We start from the raw sequence: 24,345 nt of genomic DNA, 5'->3' as shown, positions 1-24,345 counted from the left end.
CCCCACGCACCTTCAGCCGAATTATCGTCACACAACATGGCGCATCAGATCCCATCTGTGGTGCAAACCCTCTCCCCCAAGTGATGCAGGTGGTTTGGAAGCAGGTCAGGTACCAATCACGAAAGCGCCAACAACACGCGGTGGTCTGGGCAACGAGAAAATGATGCCAATCCGTCGCAAACAAGCTCAGGTGAAGCCGAGCGTATATTCTTGTGTCATCGTTGCTTCTATTAAAGCTTCCCCATTCCCCTTGTCGGCGCCAGCGAGGTCGAGGGTGTTGTTGTGGATGAGAAGCTCGCTTTGTTGCCACTGGCTGTTACTGCGCCGACTTGCTTTTTGGGCGCTATCGTGCTCCCTACTCCTCGCGTAGAGTTCGCTGGGAGTTTGGGCCCATCGCCATCGCCAGCAAACCAGCCCAGCCTCTAGCAGCCTCGTCATTTCGGTGCCCTGGCACGGCCATGAAAACCGCGTTAACGTCAATCAATATCGGTCGCATCACTCCCTTCCTCTAAGATTCACACTCGAAACGAAACCCAAGAAAGACAATAACCTTGGTCTCACGAATCTTGCAGGAGGGTAATTCCCTCATCACATTGCCATTCGCATAGCGCCATCCTTCCTCCCTTCTCCCTCCTCCATCCTCCATCATCGTCACAAACCGTCAAAATCATGGGCTTCTTCACCTCCCCAACGTCGTTTCGATTGAATTCTGTTGCTGCGGGCCACAACGTCTCCTCCGTCGCCGAAAATGCCTTTCAGACATTCGCCTTCCTCTCGACGCGCGGTAATACACATGAATCACACCCGCCCATTGGGAACCTTATCCTTCTGGTCTTCGAGGCCGTTCTAGAGGTGGTATGCGTGAGCTTGCCAGGTTACATTGTGGCAAGACAGGGCATGTTCGATGCCGAAAACCAGAAGTTTGTTGCGAATCTCAATGTGGCATTATTTACGCCATGTCTAAGTATGTAGACCGCAGACCCAACTGAATTACGCTAAATTGAGTGATAGTTTTCACCAAGTTGGCGTCTCAACTGACGGCCGATACTCTGGCCGACCTAGCCATCATCCCATTGATCTTTGCCGTCCAGACCCTCGTTTCTTACTTGGTCTCTCTGGCGGTATCCAAAGCATTCGGTTTCCAGAAAAGACCCGCAAACTTCGTCACTGCCATGGGAGTAAGTTGATATCCAACCTCCAGTTAAGCATGTATTAATATTCCAAGGTCTTCGGAAACTCAAATTCCCTTCCAATCTCCCTCGTCATCTCGCTCGCGGCAACGCTGAAAGGTTTACATTGGGATCAAATTCCGGGAGATAACGACGATGAGGTAGCGGCAAGAGGAATTCTATATCTTCTAATATTCCAACAACTGGGTCAACTGGTGAGATGGAGTTGGGGATATCATGTCTTGCTAGCACCGGCCGAGAAATATGAGACGGCAAGCGACATTTCGGACATGGAGGGAGGGTATAGAGATGATCCAACCGATGAACTGATTCCTGGGTTGGATGGCGGCCACGACGATCACGAAGACGGCATGTTGCACCCTTCTAGCTCATCTGTTTCTTTCGAATCGGGAGGCAGGACTCCAATTTACAATGCCCAGTACGCAGGATCAATCAATATGGAGAACGAGGACAATCACACCAGGAAGATGCCTGACCTTCTTGCAACTCCAGCCAACGGAAACCAGTTTCCAAACGATCGCTCAAATGGCAATATGACTTCTTTCCCGGCTATTCGCATTCCGTCACAGGAGGAGGAAAATATACCAGAAGGTTGGAGAGGTATCATCCCATGGATCAGCTTACGCACCAAGCAAGCGCTGGTAAAAGTTGCGTTTGTTGTGTCTTGGCCATTCAAGAAATTATTCCACGCACTTCCAACGGCAGTTCAAAATCGATCAGCGAAGATCTATAATGGCTTCTGGGAGTTTATGAACCCACCTTTGTGGGCTATGTTGGTAGCAATCATCGTTGCTTCTGTCCCATCACTTCAACGACTATTCTTTGAAGAAGGCTCATTCGTGGCCAATTCCGTCACTCGTGCAATTTCACAGTCAGGTGGCGTGGCCGTTCCTCTCATTCTAGTCGTCCTTGGGGCGAATCTAGCTCGAAACACTCTTCCTCAGAGCGCGATTGACGAAAACTCCGAGGAAAACAAAATCGGTACAAAACTACTCATCGCCTCGCTCATCTCCCGCATGCTTCTGCCAACCCTCATCATGGCACCAGTACTCGCAATCACCGCTAAATTCGTCCCCATCAGCATTCTTGATGACCCCATTTTCATCATTGTTTGCTTCTTGTTGACGGGTGCACCAAGTGCTTTGCAACTAGCTCAGATCTGCCAAATCAATGGTGTTTACGAGGGCGTCATGAGTAAATTGCTGTTCCAGAGTTACGTCATCTGGTAAACTTCTTCCTTCCCCATTACTTTTATAATCATTTCTAACTCTACATCTAGGATTCTCCCATCCACCCTCATCCTAGTGATGTGTGCGCTCGAAGTCGTTGAGTGGGCTGCTGCTTCATAATACATGATACCCTCCAAAAATTTCCTTTTCCAGTTGATAGATACATATTAGTTTAACTTTGCCACATCATCTTAAAATTCGACCGTTCTTGTATAGATAGTGGATCAGAGCAGTGGTTTAATTGTAGTTTTCGAAAGCTAATGGCGTGATGCATTGGCGAGCGAAACCGGCGTTTGCGGCTGCAGAGAGAGACGGAGAGACATGTTAGAGGCGAATATTCGTAGGATGAGAGATATTGAATATAAAGCTTTTATGTATCGTCGGCTTGTACCGACATGCTCTTGTTCTTCAATGCTAAATTGCTAGTCATCGGGGGCGGGGTCGACAGAAGTGATGATGAGGTAGCTATTGGGCTATGACGGCGCCTTTTAGTTTGACCTTGAGGTTTCCTACACGTAATCTTATGAGGATGGATTAGATGGCACCAGGTCTCGCTTGTAGCTTCACTTGGGAAATATAGAAGGATTCGACCAAGAAGATGTGTCAATTCTGGGAATGAACGAACACTAACAAATGTTTTATCAAGCAATCGGTAAACATGCATCCTACGTTTCTGTCAGTTGCTAGCGAGCTCTCATCGCTGTTGCAACTTGTACAGTCCTCTCGTTTTTTATATTACCTTTGCGCAATTCGGTTATTTCAGCGTTCTTTATCAGAGCCCATAGACTTCTAGTTCAGATATGGTCGTAGAGTCTTAAAGGAGGATTTTGCGTTGAGCTAGCCGATATGTGACGGGTCTGTGGACTTTGAAATAGATCGAGCTGGCACGCTGGAGATGGTTTGTGGTTGTTGGGAATGGTTTGAGGGAGTGAGATGATGAGGCATTGATAAATAGGAGGTCAATTTGAGTTTTATTGATCACGGCTCGACTAGGGGAACACCTCATGGTAGCTCAAGCAGCACCTACGAAGCAAATCGGCATTCGTCTCCACGGCCCTTGGATGAACCGTTCTGTGAAGCTCTGGATACAATGTCCTTACCCCAGAATAGCCATGTATAAAGGGCCGTATCAGAAGACATCCGCAGCCAGCGCCTTCGCAGAATAACAATCGGTAATAATAATCGGTACCATACCTACTCACTGCAAGACAAACGCACTCACCACAATAAACCTATACGAGCCTCATCCGAGCAATATATCATTATCGATTACCCATTCTGTGGTTTCCTCCCTCAGAGCTTGTTATAGAGGCGGCGGTACTTCGACATTGGTACTTATAGTTTCTCCCACACAGAAATCGAGGAAACTGACTACATAGCCAGAAATCTCACCAGGCGTCCACGTCGTCAGAACTGAGACTATCGGGAACCCATTGTCCTACAACAAAGCTATCCCTAATATCTCACTACGTATTCGTAAATCGCACGACCCCGAGGATTTAGTTGCACTACACGATCACTATCGTAGCACACGTGCTTTGGCAGGCTATGCTGGGACTGGTCGTTGGTGACATTAGGGTCGTTTGGACGACAAGGATGGGTACTTTTGTTGTTGGCCGTAGGTACCCGACTGTCTTGTTCCTTGGTCAATAGCGTAGGAGGAGCTTACAGAGCTAGGGAGCTTAAGGGTTGAGAACTTAGGAGAGTGAGGAAAGAAGTCATATTGTTATCTTGTAGGGGGGCTGGGAAGGTTATGGGTTTATGTTCGCGGAAGAGAAGATCAATGAAAGGATTTGAGTTGTGAGGTAGATTACTGTAAGCGAGGGGGCTGTGAGATTATTCTCGAGGTGGTGCTATAAGTCTTTCAAGTTGGGAGATAAAGAGCTTGAACAAAGCACATATTTCATTGTTTTATTAGACCAATAGCAGGTGACGATTAGTGGACAATTGTACCTGGTGACAAGGCCAAGTCCTTAATTTGCTGCTCAACAGCCAGTTAAAACGAAGGACTTGGTATTCGTCTAATTTTTCACTTTTCTTTTCGTGGTAAACTTCTAAACTAAGAGAGATACATTATTCAAGTTGGCTAAATTATATGTAAAACAAAACACAGAACAGCTTGTAAATACCTGAACAGTGCGCTTTGAATGCTGTGATCCGTCTAATAGGCAACATGGATCGACCGTGTAATACTAAACACTCACCGATTTCAAACTACCTTGCGGTTCTAGAACCACAGAGAAAGGCACTAAATACTTCTTGATCGGTAAAGAAGAATTAAGCTGTAAAAGAAATTCAGGAGAACCTCGCGGAGGCCAAAAGAAGGCGTGTATAAAATCGAGCTTAGGGAAATGTCTAGGAAAGAAAGTAAGGGGCCTTGGATCATTTCCATATATAGCTAACGAACTAGGCCGGAATACGATGTCACTGAACAACACGTATTTTCAAACTAAGTAAATAAAACAACTTTTAAGAATACATATAAATTTTCCTTGGCGTTTTCCTCACCTTTTCCTCACCCTTTTCCTCGCCTTTTTCTCCGATAGAATAAACCTATAAGAAGGCCCATCTTACTACAACAAGTAACGCAAGCCCTTGAAAATGTCACAGCTTCGGCCTTCCAGATGTGGAACGTCCACCGCCGCAACCATTTAACCCTTGGAGATATCTCATCCCAATTGAGAAGAAGAGTTCAGACGTCGACTATTTTATCTACATTAATGTAGGTGACGGCACAATTTTAGTGCAAGACCGGGCTGACGGCCCTGTAGACAACAAGAACGAGATATTTACGCTATTTCCAAAACTTCCAATGGAAATCCAGCTGAAAATTATGCACCTTTCCCGTCCAGGCCCTCGTCTCATCAGGGTCCAAGTAAACCTTAAAAATCCCCCTTTTGATTACCTTCGAATGTATGTCCCATACGAGCTACATTTCAGTCATTCTCCATCTTCTTCTGACGATAGTAAATTTTCCCATATGAAGAAGGAGCACGGATTTACCAAGGACGTATCTCCTAGGTTCAAAAGGTTGAAAAACCCTGCCATGCTTTTTGTTAACCGAACAGTCAGAGCTAAGATGCTAAAACATTATAGGAAATTTAAGTGTTCATTCTCGCAGGCTGACCCTTCTTACAAATTGCGACGAGGTAAAACAGGTCGGGTGAACGATATAAAAAAGCAAAACGTGGTTTAGTTCAATTCTCTACAGCAAAACCTCGTCTTTACTGATCTCGACGCGCTGGCTTTCTTTACGAGCGCTGGGGTTACAGAGCCTAATGAGTTTGAGCGCTATGTTCGACACTTGACCCTCTATCGACGGATAGGTTACTGCATGATGGAGACTCTTCCAGTAGTTCTTTCTAAGTTCCAAGCGCTCGAGACTATTACATTGGCGTATACAGAGTGCTTAATCCACAAACACCCGCGCCGTGGCCACGAGGCATATTCTAATTTTATAAAGAGTTAGACTCCAGTACTCTCGAAGGTGAAACAAGAATAAGGGCATCCTTTGAGTCAAGTGGTAGGGAAATACCCTATATGGTTGACATCACCCTATATGGTTGACATCTTCCCCTCGAGTGAGAGACGGTCTTTCAGGAGAATAATGGGCAAGCCACACCAGGCCAACTCCGGTTTCTGAACTTCGTGATAAATGTACGAGAAATTTCTGGCTCACTTGCGCTACCTGAATGGGCGAAGCTTCACGCTCTAGCGAGAACCCTCTAGATGTTAGGACCCTATATCTATAGGCTAAGTACGCTACTTGAAGACTAAACTGTTAGTATCTAATAGAATAAGCAAGGCCCAATTTATTGGCCTCTATAGAAGGCTCTTGTAGAATTAAACCAATTAACTAGTAAATATATAATTAGCTACTAATTATTATAAGATAATGATATTTTAAAAAGTAGTAAAGAGAACGTAATAAATTAGAAAAGAGAAATAACTAGCAAGTCCTTTAAAAACATAAACTAAACCTTGAACACTATATCTTAGTACTAATAGAAAGTGTAATAAGAATTGACAGCCTTGCCTCTATAATGAGACCGTGGAAGCTGTCTTTATCCGTAGGTAGATAAGAGGTCGCTTCGCTAAGCGACCCCCCCTTTTCTAATGATCGGCTGTTTCTTCTATAACATAACATCCTACAAATACTCTAAAAGAATCAAATTTACAAAAGTCCTTCTTTAGTAATTAGGAAAGACTACAAATCCAACAGAACTTCACCCATCATTCATTCGCAGCGCGATCTAGGTTCTAGATCAAAGTCCTCCACAGCTTCATTTAGAAATTCGAAATATGAATTTAGCTTGAGGGCCTTCGCATGGTAAATCAATATGTTTAAGTTCTTTCCGTTGAGATGTTGGAACCGAAACTTGCGTTAACTACAACTACCTTGCGTCGAAAACTCCCAAAATCCCTGTCACATCGTCAATTGCCATATGTAGAAAGTCACGAATACAGCGCTGCTTTCTATGAGTCAAGAAATTCGAGACGAGATACTGAAACACTCTTAGAAGTTTAAGCATGTAGCAAAATTCTCGACAAGTTGGTGACTGGAAAACAACGAAGGGACAAATTCAAATGTCGAGCGCCAGAAATTTGCAAATTTCGTTGCGAAGATTCGATGCACTACAACTTCATTTTTAAAAATCATGTGGAACTTTGTGTTGTCGGTGGTTCAGTTGCCATAGATCTGGAGCAGCATGTGCGAGACCTGACGAGTCGTCAGGATATGGTAGAATTTAAGAGGCCTACTAAAACATTTCCAGAACTTTCAGAATTCTCGCCACTGAAAAATTTCACCTTACACGAATATTGTGGGGTTATCCCAGAAGTTGAACGTATATTTTTGATTGTGTTTTCAGGCTGCCGGTGGCGACTACACATATATCATCTATGTTATACGCAATAGACAACATAGGAGCGCATTCTAGATCACAGAATTTTATGATCTTAAGGTTGGATAAAGCTTGTGATGTCTATTTGCAAGGTGTTGTAAGATATTAATGCTTTGAATAATTGAACTTGAACTTGAACAGTGGTAGTATGTGAACAGTAAAACGCGCTGTTGAATAGTGGGGAAAAAGACAATTAAAAGGGGTGATTTAAAACAGCTAAAACAGTACAGAGTAAGTGAAACGCTACGGAACAACTAGTCATCAAAACACTTGGATCTATTTTGAGTTGTAAAATGTTCCTAAATACAGATGCCATTGATAGCACTTCCCATCAGATTAGCTTGCTGTTACTCAATGTTTCTTATCAACCTTTTGATTTATGGTTCTTTTGGAACAATGATTGGAAAAGTCGAAAATCAACCAAAACAGTAATCAAAATGGGTTACAAAAAACATCCTCCTGACCCATTAGAAAATTTTCCCTCATAATTAATCCGGGTATTACTCACACGCAATTGCAAAAATGCCAATTCCAGTCCCTAACCCAGTACCATTTTTCCCATTTCGACATCTGCTCCCTCTAGGAGAACAAAACGCAGATGTGGATTATTTCGAGTATATAAATGATTCAAATGGTTCCGGACATGTTTTGGCACGTGAACTAAGTGTGACAATGTCTTTTCCCTTTCCGAAACTCCCGTCATTGAACGACGACAGGAAAGCTTTCACCCTATTCCCCGAACTCCCTTGGGATATACAGCTAATGATCATCGATCTAGCGCGCTCAGGTCCTCGTATTATTGCACTTCGAAGAATAATTCGGACTACGCATCAAACGAGACATTTGATAAGGGTCCCATTTGTCGAGAACTTTGAGTTTGGTTTACCTCACATGGGTGCCGCGTTCGTGAGTGAGCATTCACATCTCGAAGGTGACAGACATATTCACGACGTGGCTGGTGTCTTGTTGAGATTAGGGGACTTCAAGAACCCCGCCTTGCTCTATGTTAACAGAGCAATTCGCTTTGAGATGCTGAAACATTATAAACAGTTAGAGTATCAGTGGTCACAATATCGCTTCGGTGATGACAGAATGAGAAGCAGCGACGTTAGATACGCAAGAGCTCGCGCGAAACCAGCCGGCTTGGCTTTCTTTAACCCTCATTTAGACAACATCACAATAGACAAGGCTTTGGAACTTGAGTATTTCACTAATTGGAGAAGCGCTAATAAAGCGACCAATGATCTAGAGCGGCATGTACGACACCTGACCATTCGTGATAGCATAGTTGATGCTTGGGGCGCCGGCCTTCCGGCGCAGCTCCTTAGATTCATGTCGTTAGAGACGATCACAATGCTGGAAAGAGGTGGACTAGAGCAAGCAGTGACATGGTCGTCCTATCAGTCCAAGGATAGCCTTTCCCCCGACTTAAAAGATAAGACACGGTATCTCGAGAAGCGCTTGAAAACAGCATTTGAGGACAGAGGCAAAACAGCACCTTACATTATTGATATCAGTATGTCTCAATTTCGATCATGGAAACGGGTTCTAGGTGAGGATCACATTGCGGGTCCGGGCATACAAGAGTACTATGGAGAGAATCCGAAAGGTTACTTTGATTAATGACTCGAAAGAGTTTCTAGAACAGTCTCATTTACCCAAATTATTAACTAAATACATACGATTCTCTCAACCTAACGGAATTAATATACACTTTCAACTGCTACTTATCCTGTCTACTACGAACCTGTCATATAAGCATATAAACTAAATTGGGGTGTGTTCGGTTACTAAGTTAAAATTCTAGTTTTCTTTTTAAAAGTTTTAGATTCGTTTTTTAATCATAATAATCATGTTTCTTTAAGGTTACAATATAGGTGGTCAACAACGCAATAGGTTAGATTTTACTGATATGCTTACTCACTAATTAATATAAACAAAACACTTATTTATATACACTAGATTTGATCAATAACGAATTGCTTCTCATTGCAACACTGTCATCCAAAATGAAGTGGTTATGGTCGGAATTATAAAAACATTTGTTACCACCATATTCCTACCCAAAAAATATCCAGTTCTCCGTACCCCTATTTTAATCACACAATGGACGGTCGAGATCTCAATGTTGGCTCATCGCCAGCGATATTCAATCCATTCCGATACCTTCTCAACTCTCCCGACGAAGAAGACCCAAGAATCGACTACCTTAAGCGCGTAGGACACGGATCAGACGAATGGCACATCCAACAAAACAAACACAAGAACTTCCAGCTCTTCCCAAAATTCCCAACCGAGCTCAAGCTGAGGGTCCTTCACTTCTCTATGCCCGGTCCTTGTCTCATCCGAATCAGATCTAAATATCGTACCGTTGATAGGAAAAAGGTCTGAGTCTTTATCCCATTCATCGAGCATTTCGCACAACTTGCTGCCGGTAAACATGGTTGCGACGTGGTGTTTGAGAAATATAGAAACCCAGCCTTTCTATTCGTCAATCGCGATTTTCAAGCAGAGATGTTGAAGCATTATCATGCGTGCGAGCATTCACGTGGTCTCAACTACGAGGAACAGAGAGTGAGCATTTTTTGTTTAACCGAACGTCCTTTCTCGCTTAATTAACAAATTACTAAATCCATCTATCACTTTGGACCTTCCAGACAGAGAGGTGCAAGACTATCTAACAGGGAGTGGCATTTTGACGTATTGCAGTGTGATGCACTTCAAGATATGTATTGGTACACACCTCTCAAGACCGTAGGAAGAGTACGTCATGCGGCTTCCTGCAGAACGTTTCACAGGCGCCAGTGTCAAAATGTTCCGTTTGAAGGGAAACAGTCACTCATTACGATATTGCATTCATTCAATCCTCCTTCCATTCCTCTCGTTCCGCAAAATGTTGCTAGGGACGAAAACAAAGCCCAGAATTCATCACGACAGTCATGAGAACAGAACAGCAATGGGTTTGAGCCAACCGGGCTCCTCCAGTAGCAATCTCCTGTCAATGAATCCCTACTATCTTGTTGCATCTGGATACAGGCACCACTTCCTCTAGTTATTCACAATACCGGTTTCTAAGAACCTGTACTTCCATGCTATTCTAGGCAAACTCCAAGTGCAGGAAGGATATAGTCATGCAAAGTATACAAACATGTGCTTGTTAAGTGCATTTAGAACTGAATGTCAAAGAGAAGTTCATGTCTCCTCGTTTGATTTATCTGTCACTGAAATGACGGGCCTTTGAGCTAGACAAGTGTCCAACAGTCTTCAAGCTTTCCCACCTATCATATCTTTAACTATACTTCTTTCGGTTTCTTTGATCTAAAATATCTTGTTTGATAATAAAGAGAAACAAATGCCTAAAAGGGATTTCTGCTTTAACAATCATCTGTGTTCGGCCGCCAATCTCTTCTCCAAAGCTTTGTTCAGTCCCATTTGTTTCAACTCGCGGTTTCTCGCTAATATTACAGATATGTCTTGCTTAAACGCTGCGACGTTATCCTCATGCACCTTATCAAACCCGCCCAAACAAGAGCCCAAAGCAATTCTGATTCTCTTTGACAGTCTTACGAAAAATGGCTTGTTGTAGGTTTCCACTCCAGTGATTTTTGACGTGAAGGATTGGTGCTCACCTTTTCCCGGACCATTGAACAAAGCCTGCAAGTTTGACATCTGGATTTTTGGAGAACCCGGTAATGTCATTAGGACTACACAGGTCGCTGATATGGTACGGCTATATAATGCCTTTTTCTTCTGCCTCGTTTTCTCCGTCGTCATCTTCCGAACCACTGACCTTGACACCACAAAAACAGCCCAAAGTAAGCCACATCTTATACACCGCAGACGACAGAAGAACGACCCCTACAATTCCCCGAGAAAATCACAGATATGCGGGAAGTCTATGGGTTTGAGTTTCCAGAGTCTCATCCTTCTATTGTTGTAACTCACGAAACTGACAAGCCGTCAACACGACTTCTTCTATCATATGATGACACCGTCCCCGGTCAGACACTCAATACATGCCACGAAAGAATCGGCATCCATCTTGCAACCAAATGCCTAGCCTCCTTGATCGGCGTCACCCTCGCCTTGGGCACCACCCGCGCTCATGGGCCGGCCCATGGCCACCGGCTTCTTCGAGAAGCGGAAACCCTGATACTAGCCATGCCTACCGGAATAGAGTTGGCTTCTGCAATCAAGAAGACGTTCCCTTAAGCCGAATTGAAGCGCGTGGATGAGCCAGAAGAGATCCCACATGCGAATTTGAATGGCCCAAGAACTGTTCTGTTAGTTGACTTCTTAATGAAAGACCACAATTCGATTGGAGGCGTTATGCGGACGGCGAGACAATTGTTTCCAACCGCGAAGTTCGTGATTGTAGCTGCTGTTGCTTACCGAACTGCGATCGAAGGATATGCATCGACGCCAAGGATTCCAAGTGACCAGGAAGCGGCGGATTTGGATATTGTGACATTGAGTATCTGGGATGGACCAAATGATGAACAGTCAGCTTCGGGGGATGTTGTCATGTCGGAGGATTGAGGATCGAGAATTCGCAAGGTGGGTGGAAGTATCTTCGTGTGCCTGGTATTTCGAGATCGCCGGAGGCTTGAGCAAGGAATGGCAGCAAAATAGATGATAAAGAAAAGTATTGAGGGAGAATATAGTTGTCAAATTCTGCTTTCGGTCACGGTTATCTATCCTTGCTCCTGGACTTGGCATTATTCCTCCCGCCCCTTACCCTCGGCTCTCCACTGAGCGCAAATCATTCATAATGTCCCGAAAGTCTAGATACTGTCCATCCAGAAATCCCGCTTGTATCATCAACTGCCATCTTATAAATACTCCTTTCCAGACCACTTCCAAAATGCTATCATCAAAAACTAATAATCAGTCATATCAATTGCCTCTGAACATTTGGTATTCGCTGTTGACCTTTCCGAAGGTGAAAGAAAGAAATTCGTATCGTCTTTTTTGGGGGGAATAGAAAATGCAATCATTTGAATCTTGACGTGCAACGACCCATCACCTCTCCCTGGCATACTAGCTCGGCGTTAAATTCTGAACCATCTAGTGTGAGGTAGATATCGAAGTAAACACGGTAGAATGTGCCTTGTGGAGTGTCCATTCGTTCGAAGTCCTTTTCTAGGTTTTTGCGGGAGAGATCTGAGGTTAGGGTGACAACTTCCTTGACGCCTGCCAACGGATTAGTTTCGATTTCAAAATAAGAGAGAATATGCTTACGGGGATCCTTGGTGTATTCTGGGCAAACATCGTCATCACAAGCATATAGGATATCCTCGTACATCAAAGTAGCCCCAGGAGCAACTTGTCTGAAGAAAGAAACCTTCACCGGCTCTCCAATCTTGACTCTTTGGCCCTTTTGGACGAAAATCTGCCGAGTAAACTTGCATCGATCTTTTCCATCGAGAGAGGGCACACGATAAGCTTCTGGGTGGTGGCCTTCTTTGAATGGCTGAAGAGTTGCCATGAGGTAATGTCTTCGAGCAACACGAGATGTGACAACTCGTTCTGTGATACCAGCGGTAACAGCTCCCTTGACGATGGCTGCAACCGAGTCCATGGGTCTCACGACCTTGGACTGGAATTGTGGTGGCACATGTAGCTTGATTTGCTGGAAGAGGTATTCAGAAGCTCCAAATCCACCCACGACCAGTACGTTCTGCAACGTGCGGTTTTGCGCTTGAATGGCGATGATTTGATTGCGCACCAGTTCGAGGATTCGGTTGACAACAGGCTCGAAACACTGTAAAATTTCCTCGTTGGTAAATGTCATGTAACCTTCTTCGATTCCAGCTTCTGGGAACTCGGCTTCGATCCCAACATCAACGGCCCACTTTTGGTTGTTGTTGCGGAAATCCGCCTTGATTCTGTTTTCAAAGTCCATGATACACTTTGCATACACTCTGCCTGCGGTCTTCGATCCATCAGGAAGTTTCATCTTCCGAATCTTCGTTCGGAGGATGTTGGAGAAGTTTCGATTCAGAGCGGTCGAACCGCAAGAATCACCAGAACCAGCTGTACACTCGGAAACCGTGAAAGGAGACTCTTCCTCCACCTCATAAGCAATCAAATCGACGGTGCCACCTCCACAATCCACAATCAAAACCGCATCGTGAACTTTGAGATTCAGAAGACCCGCCTTGGAGCAGAAAAGAGCGGCAGCTTCGGGTTCGGTGATGAGCGTCAGTCGGTTGTCATTCTCGTCTCGAAGGAACCCGGCTTGAATCGCGGCCGCGCGAGTTGCAGCCTTTCCAGCGTCGTTCCAAATAGCAGGCACAGTCAGATAGTACCGAATGTTCCGTTCTTCTCTGTTAAAGACCTCTCCTAATGTCTTTTGTAACTGGTTTCTCATCGCCTGGCGGAGCTTGAAAAGATAATCTGCGGCCACATCGATCTCGGACTTTCCCGGTGGAAGTGGAGGTAGGTTGATAGGATCGATGTATGTGTTACCGGAAAGCATCAGCTGCAATTTGAACCATTCCACCTTTTGCACACCCGGCTTTGGGTAGCCAGTTGGTGCGAGAGCATCAGCAATATCAGGTCCCCATCCGACGACTTTCTGGTATTGATCGTAGTATAAAACGGTGGGAATCTGTCGTGGTCAGCACAAACGGTGATCTCAGCTGAGGGGCTGGCGCCTAACGCACCTTTTGTTTTGTGTATGATCCAGCACCCGGCCATTCTGTGATGATATCTTCTTTCGCCTCGGTGTTCGTAGCAAAGGCAAATGCAACTCCAGAGAAGGTGGTTCCCTACATGATTAGCTAGACTCGAAAATTAGGTGTGGTGTTTGTGCGTACAAAATCGATGCCCACGATCAATTGCGCCTTGCTTCTGCCAGCACCCTCAACCTCGACAGCGTTTCTGTTCGCATATTGCGCCGCTGCCATGCTTTGTCCACCGGCGGGTGCTGGTGCTCCATACTGAGGAGGACCGCCATATTGTGGAGGACCACCTGCTGGCGGAGGAGGGCCCATCTGTTGCGCGGGATGGCCTGGAGGATATCCAGAGGCAGCAGTATTGATCGGGGGAGGTCCGCCCATCATCTGGGTCGGTGGTGTACGGGGTGTTCCTGTGGTGAGAGGGGATTGCGTGCGTCCAAGGCCGGCGGGAGCAGGTGCGTAGTTATTTGTATAACTCGGTGGGCGTCCTCCACCGGTTCCGGGATGATTCATGGGAAGACTTGTGGTCGAGGATGCAGACGAGGCTGTCGAGGGGAGGGGGAGGGGGAGGGGGATGGAACCAGGTCGACCAGGGAGCAGCTGCGGAGCGGGTGATTGAGGGGTGGGGTTTTGTGCGATTGTGGGCACGTTGGCGCTCGATTTGCGTTTGGAGCCGAATCCAAGGCTTTTGAATCGGGAGTTCATAGAACTCATAAGGCCCGGGAGGGAAGGAGGAGGAGGGGAATCAGGAGGTATTAATCAATGCGAGGGTGCGGTGGTGTTGGCGGCGGCGCAGAGGTGAGTGAGGAGGGTGCTGCTGGTCTGGCGCTGGTGCTGATGCTGATGCTGGTGCTGGATGGTCCTGCGTGGGGGGGGGCGTGGGAGGTGCAGATTTCTCGTGTTGTGGTTGGAGAGGGGAGAAGAGAGGGGATTGTGAGGAGGGCGAAGGCGGGAGCGACGAGCGGTCGAAGGAGTGGCTGGTGAGAGAGGAGAAAATGTAGACTCCGTAGGGTGGAGAGAGAAAATAGGAATAACAACAGGCACGACCGTATGTCAACGAGCGAGTCCTTAGTGGAGTTGAATTGTCATGAATTGCCGTCGTGAAATGGTCGTGTTTTCGGAGGTCGATTATTGGATTGGATTGGGTTGAGTTGGGCTGGGCCGGGCTGGGCTGGACGAAGTCAGAGAATAAAGAAGTCCTGCTCCGACTAGGTTAGACGAGGCTGATTTAGACTTAGACACCTCTTGGGCTAGCATTCCTCAGCCTACATCGCAAGCAGACTGACTGACTACCTACCTACCTACCTAGGTAGTTGTTATTCCACCCTCCCCCTCCGCTACTGTATATGCTTGTATTTACTAAGCAAAACTATCCACTCGAATTACAGCTAATCGTACGGAGACGTCAAAGATGGGACGAGGGGTAGAACGAACGGGAGACGCTCCACAGCTTCTACACCCGTTTTGCCACTTCGATAACAATGTAATCCTTTGTGTACGAAGCACCAATACATTCATTCGCCTCTATTATGCGTGCGTGCTGGAAGGAACATCTACCGGACCCGTAGAAGCGAATAGGTCGACACCACATCGAGTGTGCAATGCCAACCTATGAGCTGAGTTGGCAACAATAATAATGTACCATCCTGCGATCATTATCTCTCATCTTGGGAACTCGACGTCGCCGTGCCCATGTCTAAAACTAGCGATAGGGCTGTGAACTCGTTGTTCGCTATTCACACCTTTGACCTGGAATCCACACGTTGGCACACTGGGACAAATTGCTAAATGAAGGGCACAGCGTGTGGAGATGATAGGTGAGATGACGGGGACCGATCCTTTCATGGTAATCCAGATACGAATTCAAGTAGATCCAGCTATAATACGTTGGTCCCCAGTCCTGTATCTCGAGAGTCTGGACTTATGAGCTCTGCGGATGTCTGATGGGATTGGACCTTTCGTATTTCCTGTCCTACCTGGTACATTGTGACTTTAATATTACGAGTACAAGCATCGGTAAAATGCTATGCGATCCCAGACAATCGAGTCTGATTACCGAATTCTATTGCATACCTCCGAATACTGGCTGCAAAAAACTCAGCCTCACTGTCTTCATGAGCTTCACGATCAGCTCTGCCCCGCTCTGAGGCTCACCACGACCACATCTGCCTTATATCGTGGTTTTCAGGTCTCAAGAAATTCGTTGATGTCCAACCTTACCCCATTACCGCTTAATCCGCTTTTTGCAGTTCGTCCTGCGTAAAATTTACAGGACTCGCATTCGCCTCCGAAGTCCTGAAAAAGTCCTGAACAACACCCTGGCCCGGATACTCTTCAGCCCCAAATTGATTGTCGGCTTCAGATGCTTTTTCCGAAATACATCTTCCGATTGGTCTTTGCGAGTTCTCGTCTTTGCTGTGATCTCCAACCTGTGCCGCAGGAAATTGGTTCTGGACTTTGGAAAGGCTTACATCATGTGACGGTGAGGTGAAAAACGTGGTTCTTGAGGCTTGATACATCAATGATCCCTTTGCTTGGAGGGTCTCGAGATGTAAAGACATGGTTGCTGCATTTCCATGTCGTGTAACTGCAGTCATAACTTTGGTAATATGGGCTTCGTCGTAATTGCCAGTCCTGGCCAGTCATTGTTGTGAGGACTTCGAAGTGAAGCAGCAAATAACGAACTTTCGAGAAGCAGTCACTCGTGTTATACCGCTTCTTCGAGTTCAATACAAATCTGGGAGACCTGTATCAAGCCAAAGTAGCCAGGATGAAGAAGTTTACGCAGTTGTCGTTTGTTGGTATATTGAGAGGACAGCCTGAGAACCTGAGCTAACACATTAGATTCTCAGTATAAAGAGGCAGATATTTCTGCTTTAGACCTGAAGCTAATATGAACTAAACACTTACAGGCTTTGATGCAGCAAGTGGGTCAGTTTCCACGAACAATAACAAGTTGAAGGCCGTGATAGTTTAAGTGCTGCAGAGTACTTGAAGATATGGATGTCATGGATAGTTCAAATATCATGAGCCCAGAGTCGAACTCTGAGCGCGTGAACCCGAAACAAATAAACGGCCATTGTTAGGAACAAGGTCGTAGCAGTGTAATCATCAAGAAGTGCACCATCAAATCACCGTATCTTGACTTTGCATCTGCACAGCATCCGTTCGGATCCGGCTTTAAAACGAGGATCAGAATTAGCTGAAGATCAGAAAGCCGATTCTGGCTGATTTGGGATTGTGCCTGCTGTATCGAGAACTACATATTACGTGCATGAAGACCAGACGTGGACAGCATACGGTTCCAGCGCAGAGAGCTTGTATGGATTAAAGAGGAAAGAAATGCCACAATCGTTGGGTTAGATGACGAGAAGCTATCCATGTGAGAAGTTTAGAAAAGATGGTCATTGTCCGCTCCAGGTCAATTACTTTTGGTGTTGGGTCGAGATAGACTCCACACAGACGCTCAACGACATCATAGCGGAGCTTCTCTGGTCTCACGATCTGGCCGAAGTTCCTAGAAGTTGTATCTGACATTATTTTGCAAAACTAATGCCAAAGTAAGTAAATCACCTTAGAAGATACGCACGAAAACAAAATGGGAAACAGCTTGTCGCCCGGGCTTGGACCGAGATATTATAACTTATTCTCCGTATAAATCGAGCATCGTAGGTATGTATGTACTCGTTTCGAGGTTTATATGATATATATATACATACGTTTTGGACCGTCTTTATTGTTGGGGGTATCACATCGCAGATGGTCACGGTTACGGCCCTTTTCCAGTAGCTTTTTCGCTTTCCTCGCCTGGCCCATGAAAACCCACGGCACTAGCACCAGCACCTGCAGACGAATAAGCATCCCTCCAACAACCCATTTCGTTCTCCAAGCCATCTGGAAGGCCAAACAAGGCTCTCCCTCTCACGCTGCTGCTGCTGCTGCCCCTCCACTGCCCTGCTCACGCCGGCCTTCTGCTTCTGCCCCGCACTCTGACCGTGGTGGCTTTTGGCCTCAATCCACCACCACGTCGTCCCTCACTAGAAGAAGGGCCAGTGGAAGTGGTCCGCACAAATCTTCGTCCCCTCCACCACCTCCACCTTCATCGAACTCTCTCCCAGCAAAACACCCCACGAGGATCATTGACGAGCCCGTCTTCTATCCAACTCACAAAGTGTCGTCCCAGAATAGGATCTCGCGATTGCATCTGGTCTCGTTTGCCTTTCTCGCAATCGTCATAGTAAGAGATCACGAGCAGCATCCTCACCCTCACTAACCTTCTCCCAGATTTTCCAATTCATCCTGGCAACAAACGATTCACCGAAATCCACCACGTCTCCGCATAACTCCTACTCCAGACCCTATTCCCCCTCTGCCGATTCATTCGAAGCCCCTACCTGTGCCAATCCTCGACCGTTCTACACCGAAGCACCAACCTCGAGACCACGCAAAATGGCGCTTTCTGCAGAGGCTGAGCGGATTGCTGCTGAGTTCGAGTTCAACGACTCAAATGTCAATCGGGCTGTGCTTGAGTTTGTCGCCGAGATGAGTTCGTATAGAACCCCAAACGCACCCATGGGCTCGCGTCTAACTTATGTGTAGATGAGGGGTTGGAAAAGAATGCGACATACATGAGCCAGATTCCCACATACGTGACAGGCGTACCGAATGGAACAGAAAAGGTAGGTGACCTCTAAACAAACAAAAGTCCGCGTCTCAAAATCTCAGGGTCTATACTTGGCTGTTGATCTTGGTGGAACCAATTTTCGAGTCTGCTCAATCAATCTCCACGGAGACACCACATTCAGCATTACACAGAGTAAGGTCGCTATTCCACGAGAGCTTATGGTTGCAAATACAGCCCAGGAGCTATTCTCATTTCTGGCCAAGCAAATCGAGCTGTTCCTCAAAGAGCACCACAACGACCACTTCGAAGCAAGCATCAAACGCCGTCAGACAATCAGTTCTCCAGAGGGTTACAGGGACGAAAACTTTTTCCGATTGGGCTTCACGTTTAGTTTCCCAGTACACCAAGTTGGAATCAACAAGGGTAATTTGATTCGATGGACAAAAGGGTTTGGAATCGCAGATGCAGTCGGTCAAGACGTGTGCGGTATGCTGCAGAAAGAAATTGACAATTTGAAATTACCAGTCAAGGTAGCTGCTCTAGTCAACGACACTGTGGGAACACTTATGGCGAGATCATACACATCGCCAGGAAAGACAAGTACCCTTCTTGGGGCTATCTTCGGAACTGGAACCAATGGAGCATATGTCGAGAAACTGTCCAAGATCACTAAGGACATGGAGGGCGAGTTTGATTCTTCTACGGGGCTGATGGTTGTCAACACCGAGTGGGGTTCCTTTGATAACGGACTGAAAGTTTTGCCAAACACGAAGTATGACGAGATTTTGGACAAGGACAGTATCAATCCCGGCATACAGATGTTCGAGAAGCGAGTTTCTGGCATGTTCCTGGGCGAAATCCTCCGAACTGTTTTGGTTGAGATGTTGAAGAATTCTTCCATCTCACTTTTCCGAGACGACACATCTGCAAACAACGATTATCATTCTACCACCGAGATCAAGCGGGATGCGGCGATTTACAAGCAGTGGGGCGTCGATAGTAGCATTCTTTCCGTCGCAGAAGCGGATAACTCCTCAGGTCTAAAGACACTACGCCAATTCATTGAGAAAGATCTTGGCGTTTTGGCCGCGAGTCTCGAGGACGCACAAGCTGTCAAGACAATCGCACATGCCATTGCAGTACGTGCTGCCCGTCTGGCAGGTGTCGCGCTTGCAGGCGTCGTTCTTCAGACCGGAAGACTTGACAAACCGGGAAGTGAACCTGGACCAAAATCAGCTGCTGCGATCGCTCAAGACGTCAAGTCAGGAAAGTTGGCCGAGGCTGCAAGTGCGACAGCGAACAAGCTTGCAGATACGGCAGGTCTGGCTGTCAACGAAGACGAGATTGTCGATATCGGTGTTGACGGCAGCTTGGTAGAATTCTATCCCGGTTTCGAGGATTACATGCGAGAAGCTATCAGGGCTACAGAGGGTATCGGAGCTACGGGTGAACGAAAAATCCGAATTGGTATTGCTAAAGATGGATCCGGTGTTGGTGCTGCATTGATTGCGCTTGTTGCCGCGCAGATGGAGAAATCAGCGTCTAGTACAAAGTAGGTGAATGGTACTGGGATTTATGCAGAAAATGAGGCGCACCGGGGATAAAGGTTGAAGCTAAAGCTCCGTGGGTTATTGAGATGGATTGGTAGTCGTCGGCAGTTACTAGAAACCGGCTGGGCTTTTTGTTCATACTTTTGGGAATTTGGATCTCGAGCATAGCATGGTATCTGTCGGAATGGTAACTTCTCTTATTGATGTTATTGACATTTGTTTTGTCAGCACCTATATCACAAAATTGAGTTAATGAAAGCAAGGTAATAGTAGCTTTGAGAAGCATCACACGGCTAGCCTAAGTCATTTCGTATCTATGCACATGGTAAAGATATTCCTCTGCTGCCCTATATTTCTAGCTATCATGTCAATATTCTTAGTTTTAAAAGCCTCCAGTTCCTCATCAATCACCTCCCGTAAATACAACCTAGTCTATTCTGGGCAAGCAGCACTTTTCTAGACTAACGCTCGTTTGCAAAACCCCATCTTCACCTTACAAACACATTTTGGATCTTCAACAGTACATTGCCTACCTAAATCCACGAAATAGATCGAGAAACATGTCAGCTCGGCGTCCTTGACCGAAAGATGCTGACGGAACGGGTATCCTTTATACTGCAAGGTGGGGACCATCATTGGAGGTGTAAATTATGATTAGCCTCTTTTACGGTCTGCGAGTTTGACAAGAGCGATATAGGTTAAGGATTACTTTGGATCGGAAGTTTGAAGATTGGGGGCTAAGCCATATGAGAAAGAGGGTTGATTAGACGTAGCGACTTCCCCGTAGGGTGATGCAGCAGCCAGAGGGGTAAGAGGTTGCGTGTTGAAAGCTTGCACGTTGAGCAACATAGGGAGTTGTAATGTTATCAGTGTGGGAGGGAACTTTGGGTTTGGGTATAAGTCCATTTCATTTTTTGAACCACAGGGCCCGACATCCAACTCTCTAAAGCTGATCTTCCTCCACTCAAACCAAACAAAGACCTAGTACAACTTGCAAACTACTATCATCGTCATGCCACCCAAAGCAAGCACATTCAAACTTCCCTCGGTACCAAAATCCATCTTCGTCTTCTGCGACGGAACGTCCAACGATGACAACACGGATGTGAAAAAGGGGCATACTAACGTCTTTAGTCTCTTCCAATGCGTAAACGACAAAGTACCGGATGAAACCCCGCGATTGGTATTCTACCAGCAAGGGCTAGGGACATCGCCAAAGATTGGTAAAGGCGAGGTTAAGGGTCTTGTTCCTGACGTTTCGGCCAACTTGAAGGACTTATTAGTATGGGTGGGTATTGGTGAGGGATTGACCCCTTAGAGATAAGCGAGATTTGATTTAGAGTACTGAAGAGAAGGGAACTAATAGGTGTCGAGTAAATAGGTAGCGTGGAAAATGTGGCCGCGCTTTGGCTGGCTCTTTGCGGATTTCATGAGAAGGGTATTAGTTTTTGGTGGGGGGGTTCCGAGAGGTGCGTATACGGCCAGAATCTTTGCTTCGCTTATTATAACTTTTGGTGTTTTGGTAAATCGGAAACCTCTTTCTTGTGGACATTGATTTTATGGAATGGCTAACAAGATCAATTAAGAATGCCAAATAGTTCAGTAATCCGAAAGGTAAAAAAGCCCAAGAGAGCCCAAAAACCTTAGAAAAGTGCAAAGTTGGTTAAACCAACAGCTACCAAAGCCGCTGCTCTAGCAGGGGAAAGGCTAGCAAATGCAGTCAAGATAGACAACCTGTAGAAAAGAGAAAAGGGCAAAGACATCAAAGAATATGGAACCAAGCCACCAGAAGCACCGAGGCCTTTTTTGCCCTAGTCAAGGAAGTCGAAGTTACCGAGCTAGGTGTCTGGGTCAGTGTTTCCGCGCTTCTTTCCGACCTAGACGCCTTCGTGTTAGCAGCACCGCTAAACGAGAAGATCCTCCACGCATACCACGCTATTGCCCTGACAGAGCGTCGAACCGAATTCTTTCCTGTGATGTGGGATTTTGCGCCCGAGGGAATGATAAAAGCGGATCCGCCGACACTGATTCAGTGCTGGTTCATGGGTACACATGCTGCTGTGGTGGGAGCCACGGTCAAGAGGGTGTGAAAATCGATGATCTTACGCTTTTGTGTGTGTTGGCGAAGGTAGATTGGTTGATAGATATTGATAACGCGCAGGTTGGAAAGTTCTTCTTGAATGAGAAGACGGGGAAGAAGGTAGGGAGTATCCGATTATTAATGGTTCGAAAGCGAAGCTGCTGGGCGGCTATAGCTATGAATTCTGGTAGTTTGGCTATGTCAATTGGGATAGAGTGTATTTAGGACCACTAACTGGGTTTGGGGTCGGGGAGAAGATTCTGTTAGTGTAAGGAAGTAGGGAGTATACAGAGATAAAGAGTCATGGTGAGGTTTTCGAGCAATTGTTTAATAAGAATCCGATTCAACCTATGCAGGGTTGGAACGTGAAGCAAGCGAAGAAGAGAAGATTAGAAGTAAGAATACCGAGAATGATGATGAAAGATGCGGTTGAAGACGAGGATGCTGAAGAAACCCCTGGATTTGGACCTTGGACTTGGAAGCTCAATGCCACGAGAGGGGCCGCTACGCCGTTATCGACCGGAGGCAAGACTTTGAGCAAAGCAAAATATATACCCGATGATATACCTTCACGTTATGAAGCTGAGAGACTACAAACCGCAAGTACAGAGCCCCCAGCCTTTGACCTTAAACACGCAAAAGATGAGCCGAGACGCGGCAGCTTCATGCCTTCCCACCCTCCTCCATCCTCTACTGCCTCACAGACAATCCAGATTTCGAAGACGGTCCTAAGGACAGTAAAGGCACTCATAAGAGGAACGTGCATAATGCGTGTGGGAGCGATCAAACTAGTGTGACTAGGAAGGATGAGTTGGAGGAGAAGAAGAAAGTTGAAGGGAAGGCGCCGGAGAGTAAGGTTGGTGCTTAGAAGGAGGCCCGGGCCGCTGCGGATGGGAATCGAGTGGGAAATGCTGGATTGTCTGATAAGAAGGGTAAGAGGCATGTGAGGAAGGTGCAACGAGTGTTGGGGTATGATGGGGCTTGTGGTAGATGACATGAGTTGTAGTCGGAAAACGATGTTTGTTATTCGCCTACGTTGATTGAGTATCGTGCGTTTCATCAATCAAATTGCGGAAAATTTGGCTATGATTCCTGGGAATGAACTATTTCACATCCTTTTTTGAAAGTTATTAAATGCAAATTGAAACACTAGTCGGAGTTCTGTGGGTGTAACCCACCACTCATAGTCCACTGGTGGACTAAGGGGCTAATGAGGTTCTGCTTTTTTAAAACAAAGTTTGATGTGAGAGTGAATTCGAGATTTCCTACATCTTAGTTTAGACTAGAAGTTGTAATGACTTTTGGGTAAGTGTTTTGGACCTTTTTGTGAGTATTCTAGGTTTTGAAGCTGGATATGTGAGATACCTATATCTAGGATGGCACTTCAATGTTCTTAATATAGTTCTATTAATCAAAAGTAAGACATTTATTTAACTAACACTTAACAACTAACAGCAGCTGTGTGATGTCCAGTCTTTTCTACTTAAACAGACAAATATATTTTACAACCCACATTCTATGTCATCCATGATCTTTTGTGTTATCTGTAAAGACTCCAGATACGACACAATTTTCTCCTTATCAGGAAAGAGTCTTAACCTGCTTTGTTGTTTTAGTTTTCAATATACCCAGCAGCACTTCTGCTAGAGTTTAATATTTTCTTACTATTTTCACGACAACATCATCCACAGGAATTTAAAACAACTACAACCTCAGATATAAACCGCTCAGACTAAAAGAGCTTTGTATCCTTTTCCACTGAAGACATAACCTGGCATTGGTCTAACTGAATCAACTCTAAAACGGAGATCTAAACTCGAAACTAAAACAACTGCCACTCCTCAGTGACATATTGTTCGTCACACTCAACTGCTTGTTCATCCCCGCCTTCTTATTCGACCTCCTCTTCCTCATCATCTGCTTCCTCTTCATTCTCATCAACATCCTCTCCAATTTTATCTTCTTTTCCACCTCCTTCCTGTCCATGTATGATTCGAGGGTTGAAAGCTGCGAATATGAGTTTCAATGTCACAAGCTGTTTACCTATCGGTTGCGAACATGGTTTCCTGTAAATAATCAAATAGA

General features: G+C 45.8%; 8 protein-coding genes across 8 annotated transcripts; 6 read left to right on the top strand and 2 right to left on the bottom strand.

Moving 5' to 3' along the window:
* Positions 1-669: 669 nt before the first annotated feature.
* On the top strand, positions 670-2,539 carry GLAREA_02316 (uncharacterized protein; the record flags this gene model as incomplete). Its single annotated transcript, XM_008087402.1, has 4 exons — positions 670-964; positions 1,012-1,178; positions 1,226-2,415; positions 2,470-2,539. The coding sequence occupies 4 exons, from the start codon at positions 670-672 to the stop codon at positions 2,537-2,539; spliced, it is 1,722 nt and encodes a 573-aa protein (XP_008085593.1).
* A 5,306-nt stretch (positions 2,540-7,845) lies between these two features.
* On the top strand, positions 7,846-8,946 carry GLAREA_02315 (uncharacterized protein; the record flags this gene model as incomplete). Its single annotated transcript, XM_008087401.1, has 1 exon — positions 7,846-8,946. The coding sequence occupies one exon, from the start codon at positions 7,846-7,848 to the stop codon at positions 8,944-8,946; it is 1,101 nt and encodes a 366-aa protein (XP_008085592.1).
* A 483-nt stretch (positions 8,947-9,429) lies between these two features.
* Positions 9,430-9,714, top strand: GLAREA_02314 (uncharacterized protein; the record flags this gene model as incomplete). The annotated part of the gene is made up of 1 exon (XM_008087400.1): positions 9,430-9,714. One exon carries the CDS (start codon positions 9,430-9,432, stop codon positions 9,712-9,714), a length of 285 nt encoding a protein of 94 aa, XP_008085591.1.
* A 2,602-nt stretch (positions 9,715-12,316) lies between these two features.
* On the bottom strand, positions 12,317-14,720 carry GLAREA_02313 (Actin-like ATPase; the record flags this gene model as incomplete). Its single annotated transcript, XM_008087399.1, has 4 exons — positions 12,317-12,516; positions 12,565-13,936; positions 13,992-14,096; positions 14,145-14,720. The coding sequence occupies 4 exons, from the start codon at positions 14,718-14,720 to the stop codon at positions 12,317-12,319; spliced, it is 2,253 nt and encodes a 750-aa protein (XP_008085590.1).
* Positions 14,721-16,237: 1,517 nt separating this feature from the next.
* GLAREA_02312 (uncharacterized protein) lies at positions 16,238-16,567 on the bottom strand (the record flags this gene model as incomplete). Its single annotated transcript, XM_008087398.1, has 1 exon — positions 16,238-16,567. The coding sequence occupies one exon, from the start codon at positions 16,565-16,567 to the stop codon at positions 16,238-16,240; it is 330 nt and encodes a 109-aa protein (XP_008085589.1).
* A 1,253-nt stretch (positions 16,568-17,820) lies between these two features.
* On the top strand, positions 17,821-20,186 carry GLAREA_02311 (Actin-like ATPase; the record flags this gene model as incomplete). The annotated part of the gene is made up of 4 exons (XM_008087397.1): positions 17,821-18,243; positions 18,291-18,552; positions 18,606-18,685; positions 18,732-20,186. The coding sequence occupies 4 exons, from the start codon at positions 17,821-17,823 to the stop codon at positions 20,184-20,186; spliced, it is 2,220 nt and encodes a 739-aa protein (XP_008085588.1).
* Positions 20,187-21,192: 1,006 nt separating this feature from the next.
* GLAREA_02310 (uncharacterized protein) lies at positions 21,193-22,270 on the top strand (the record flags this gene model as incomplete). The annotated part of the gene is made up of 2 exons (XM_008087396.1): positions 21,193-21,478; positions 21,921-22,270. The coding sequence occupies 2 exons, from the start codon at positions 21,193-21,195 to the stop codon at positions 22,268-22,270; spliced, it is 636 nt and encodes a 211-aa protein (XP_008085587.1).
* Positions 22,271-22,670: 400 nt separating this feature from the next.
* GLAREA_02309 (uncharacterized protein) lies at positions 22,671-23,128 on the top strand (the record flags this gene model as incomplete). Its single annotated transcript, XM_008087395.1, has 2 exons — positions 22,671-22,863; positions 22,965-23,128. The coding sequence occupies 2 exons, from the start codon at positions 22,671-22,673 to the stop codon at positions 23,126-23,128; spliced, it is 357 nt and encodes a 118-aa protein (XP_008085586.1).
* Positions 23,129-24,345: the final 1,217 nt, after the last annotated feature.

Source organism: Glarea lozoyensis (assembly GCF_000409485.1).
Source record: "Glarea lozoyensis ATCC 20868 chromosome Unknown GLAREA6, whole genome shotgun sequence".
NCBI lineage: Eukaryota > Fungi > Ascomycota > Leotiomycetes > Helotiales > Helotiaceae > Glarea > Glarea lozoyensis.
This window is presented reverse-complemented; position numbering and strand designations above follow the sequence as displayed.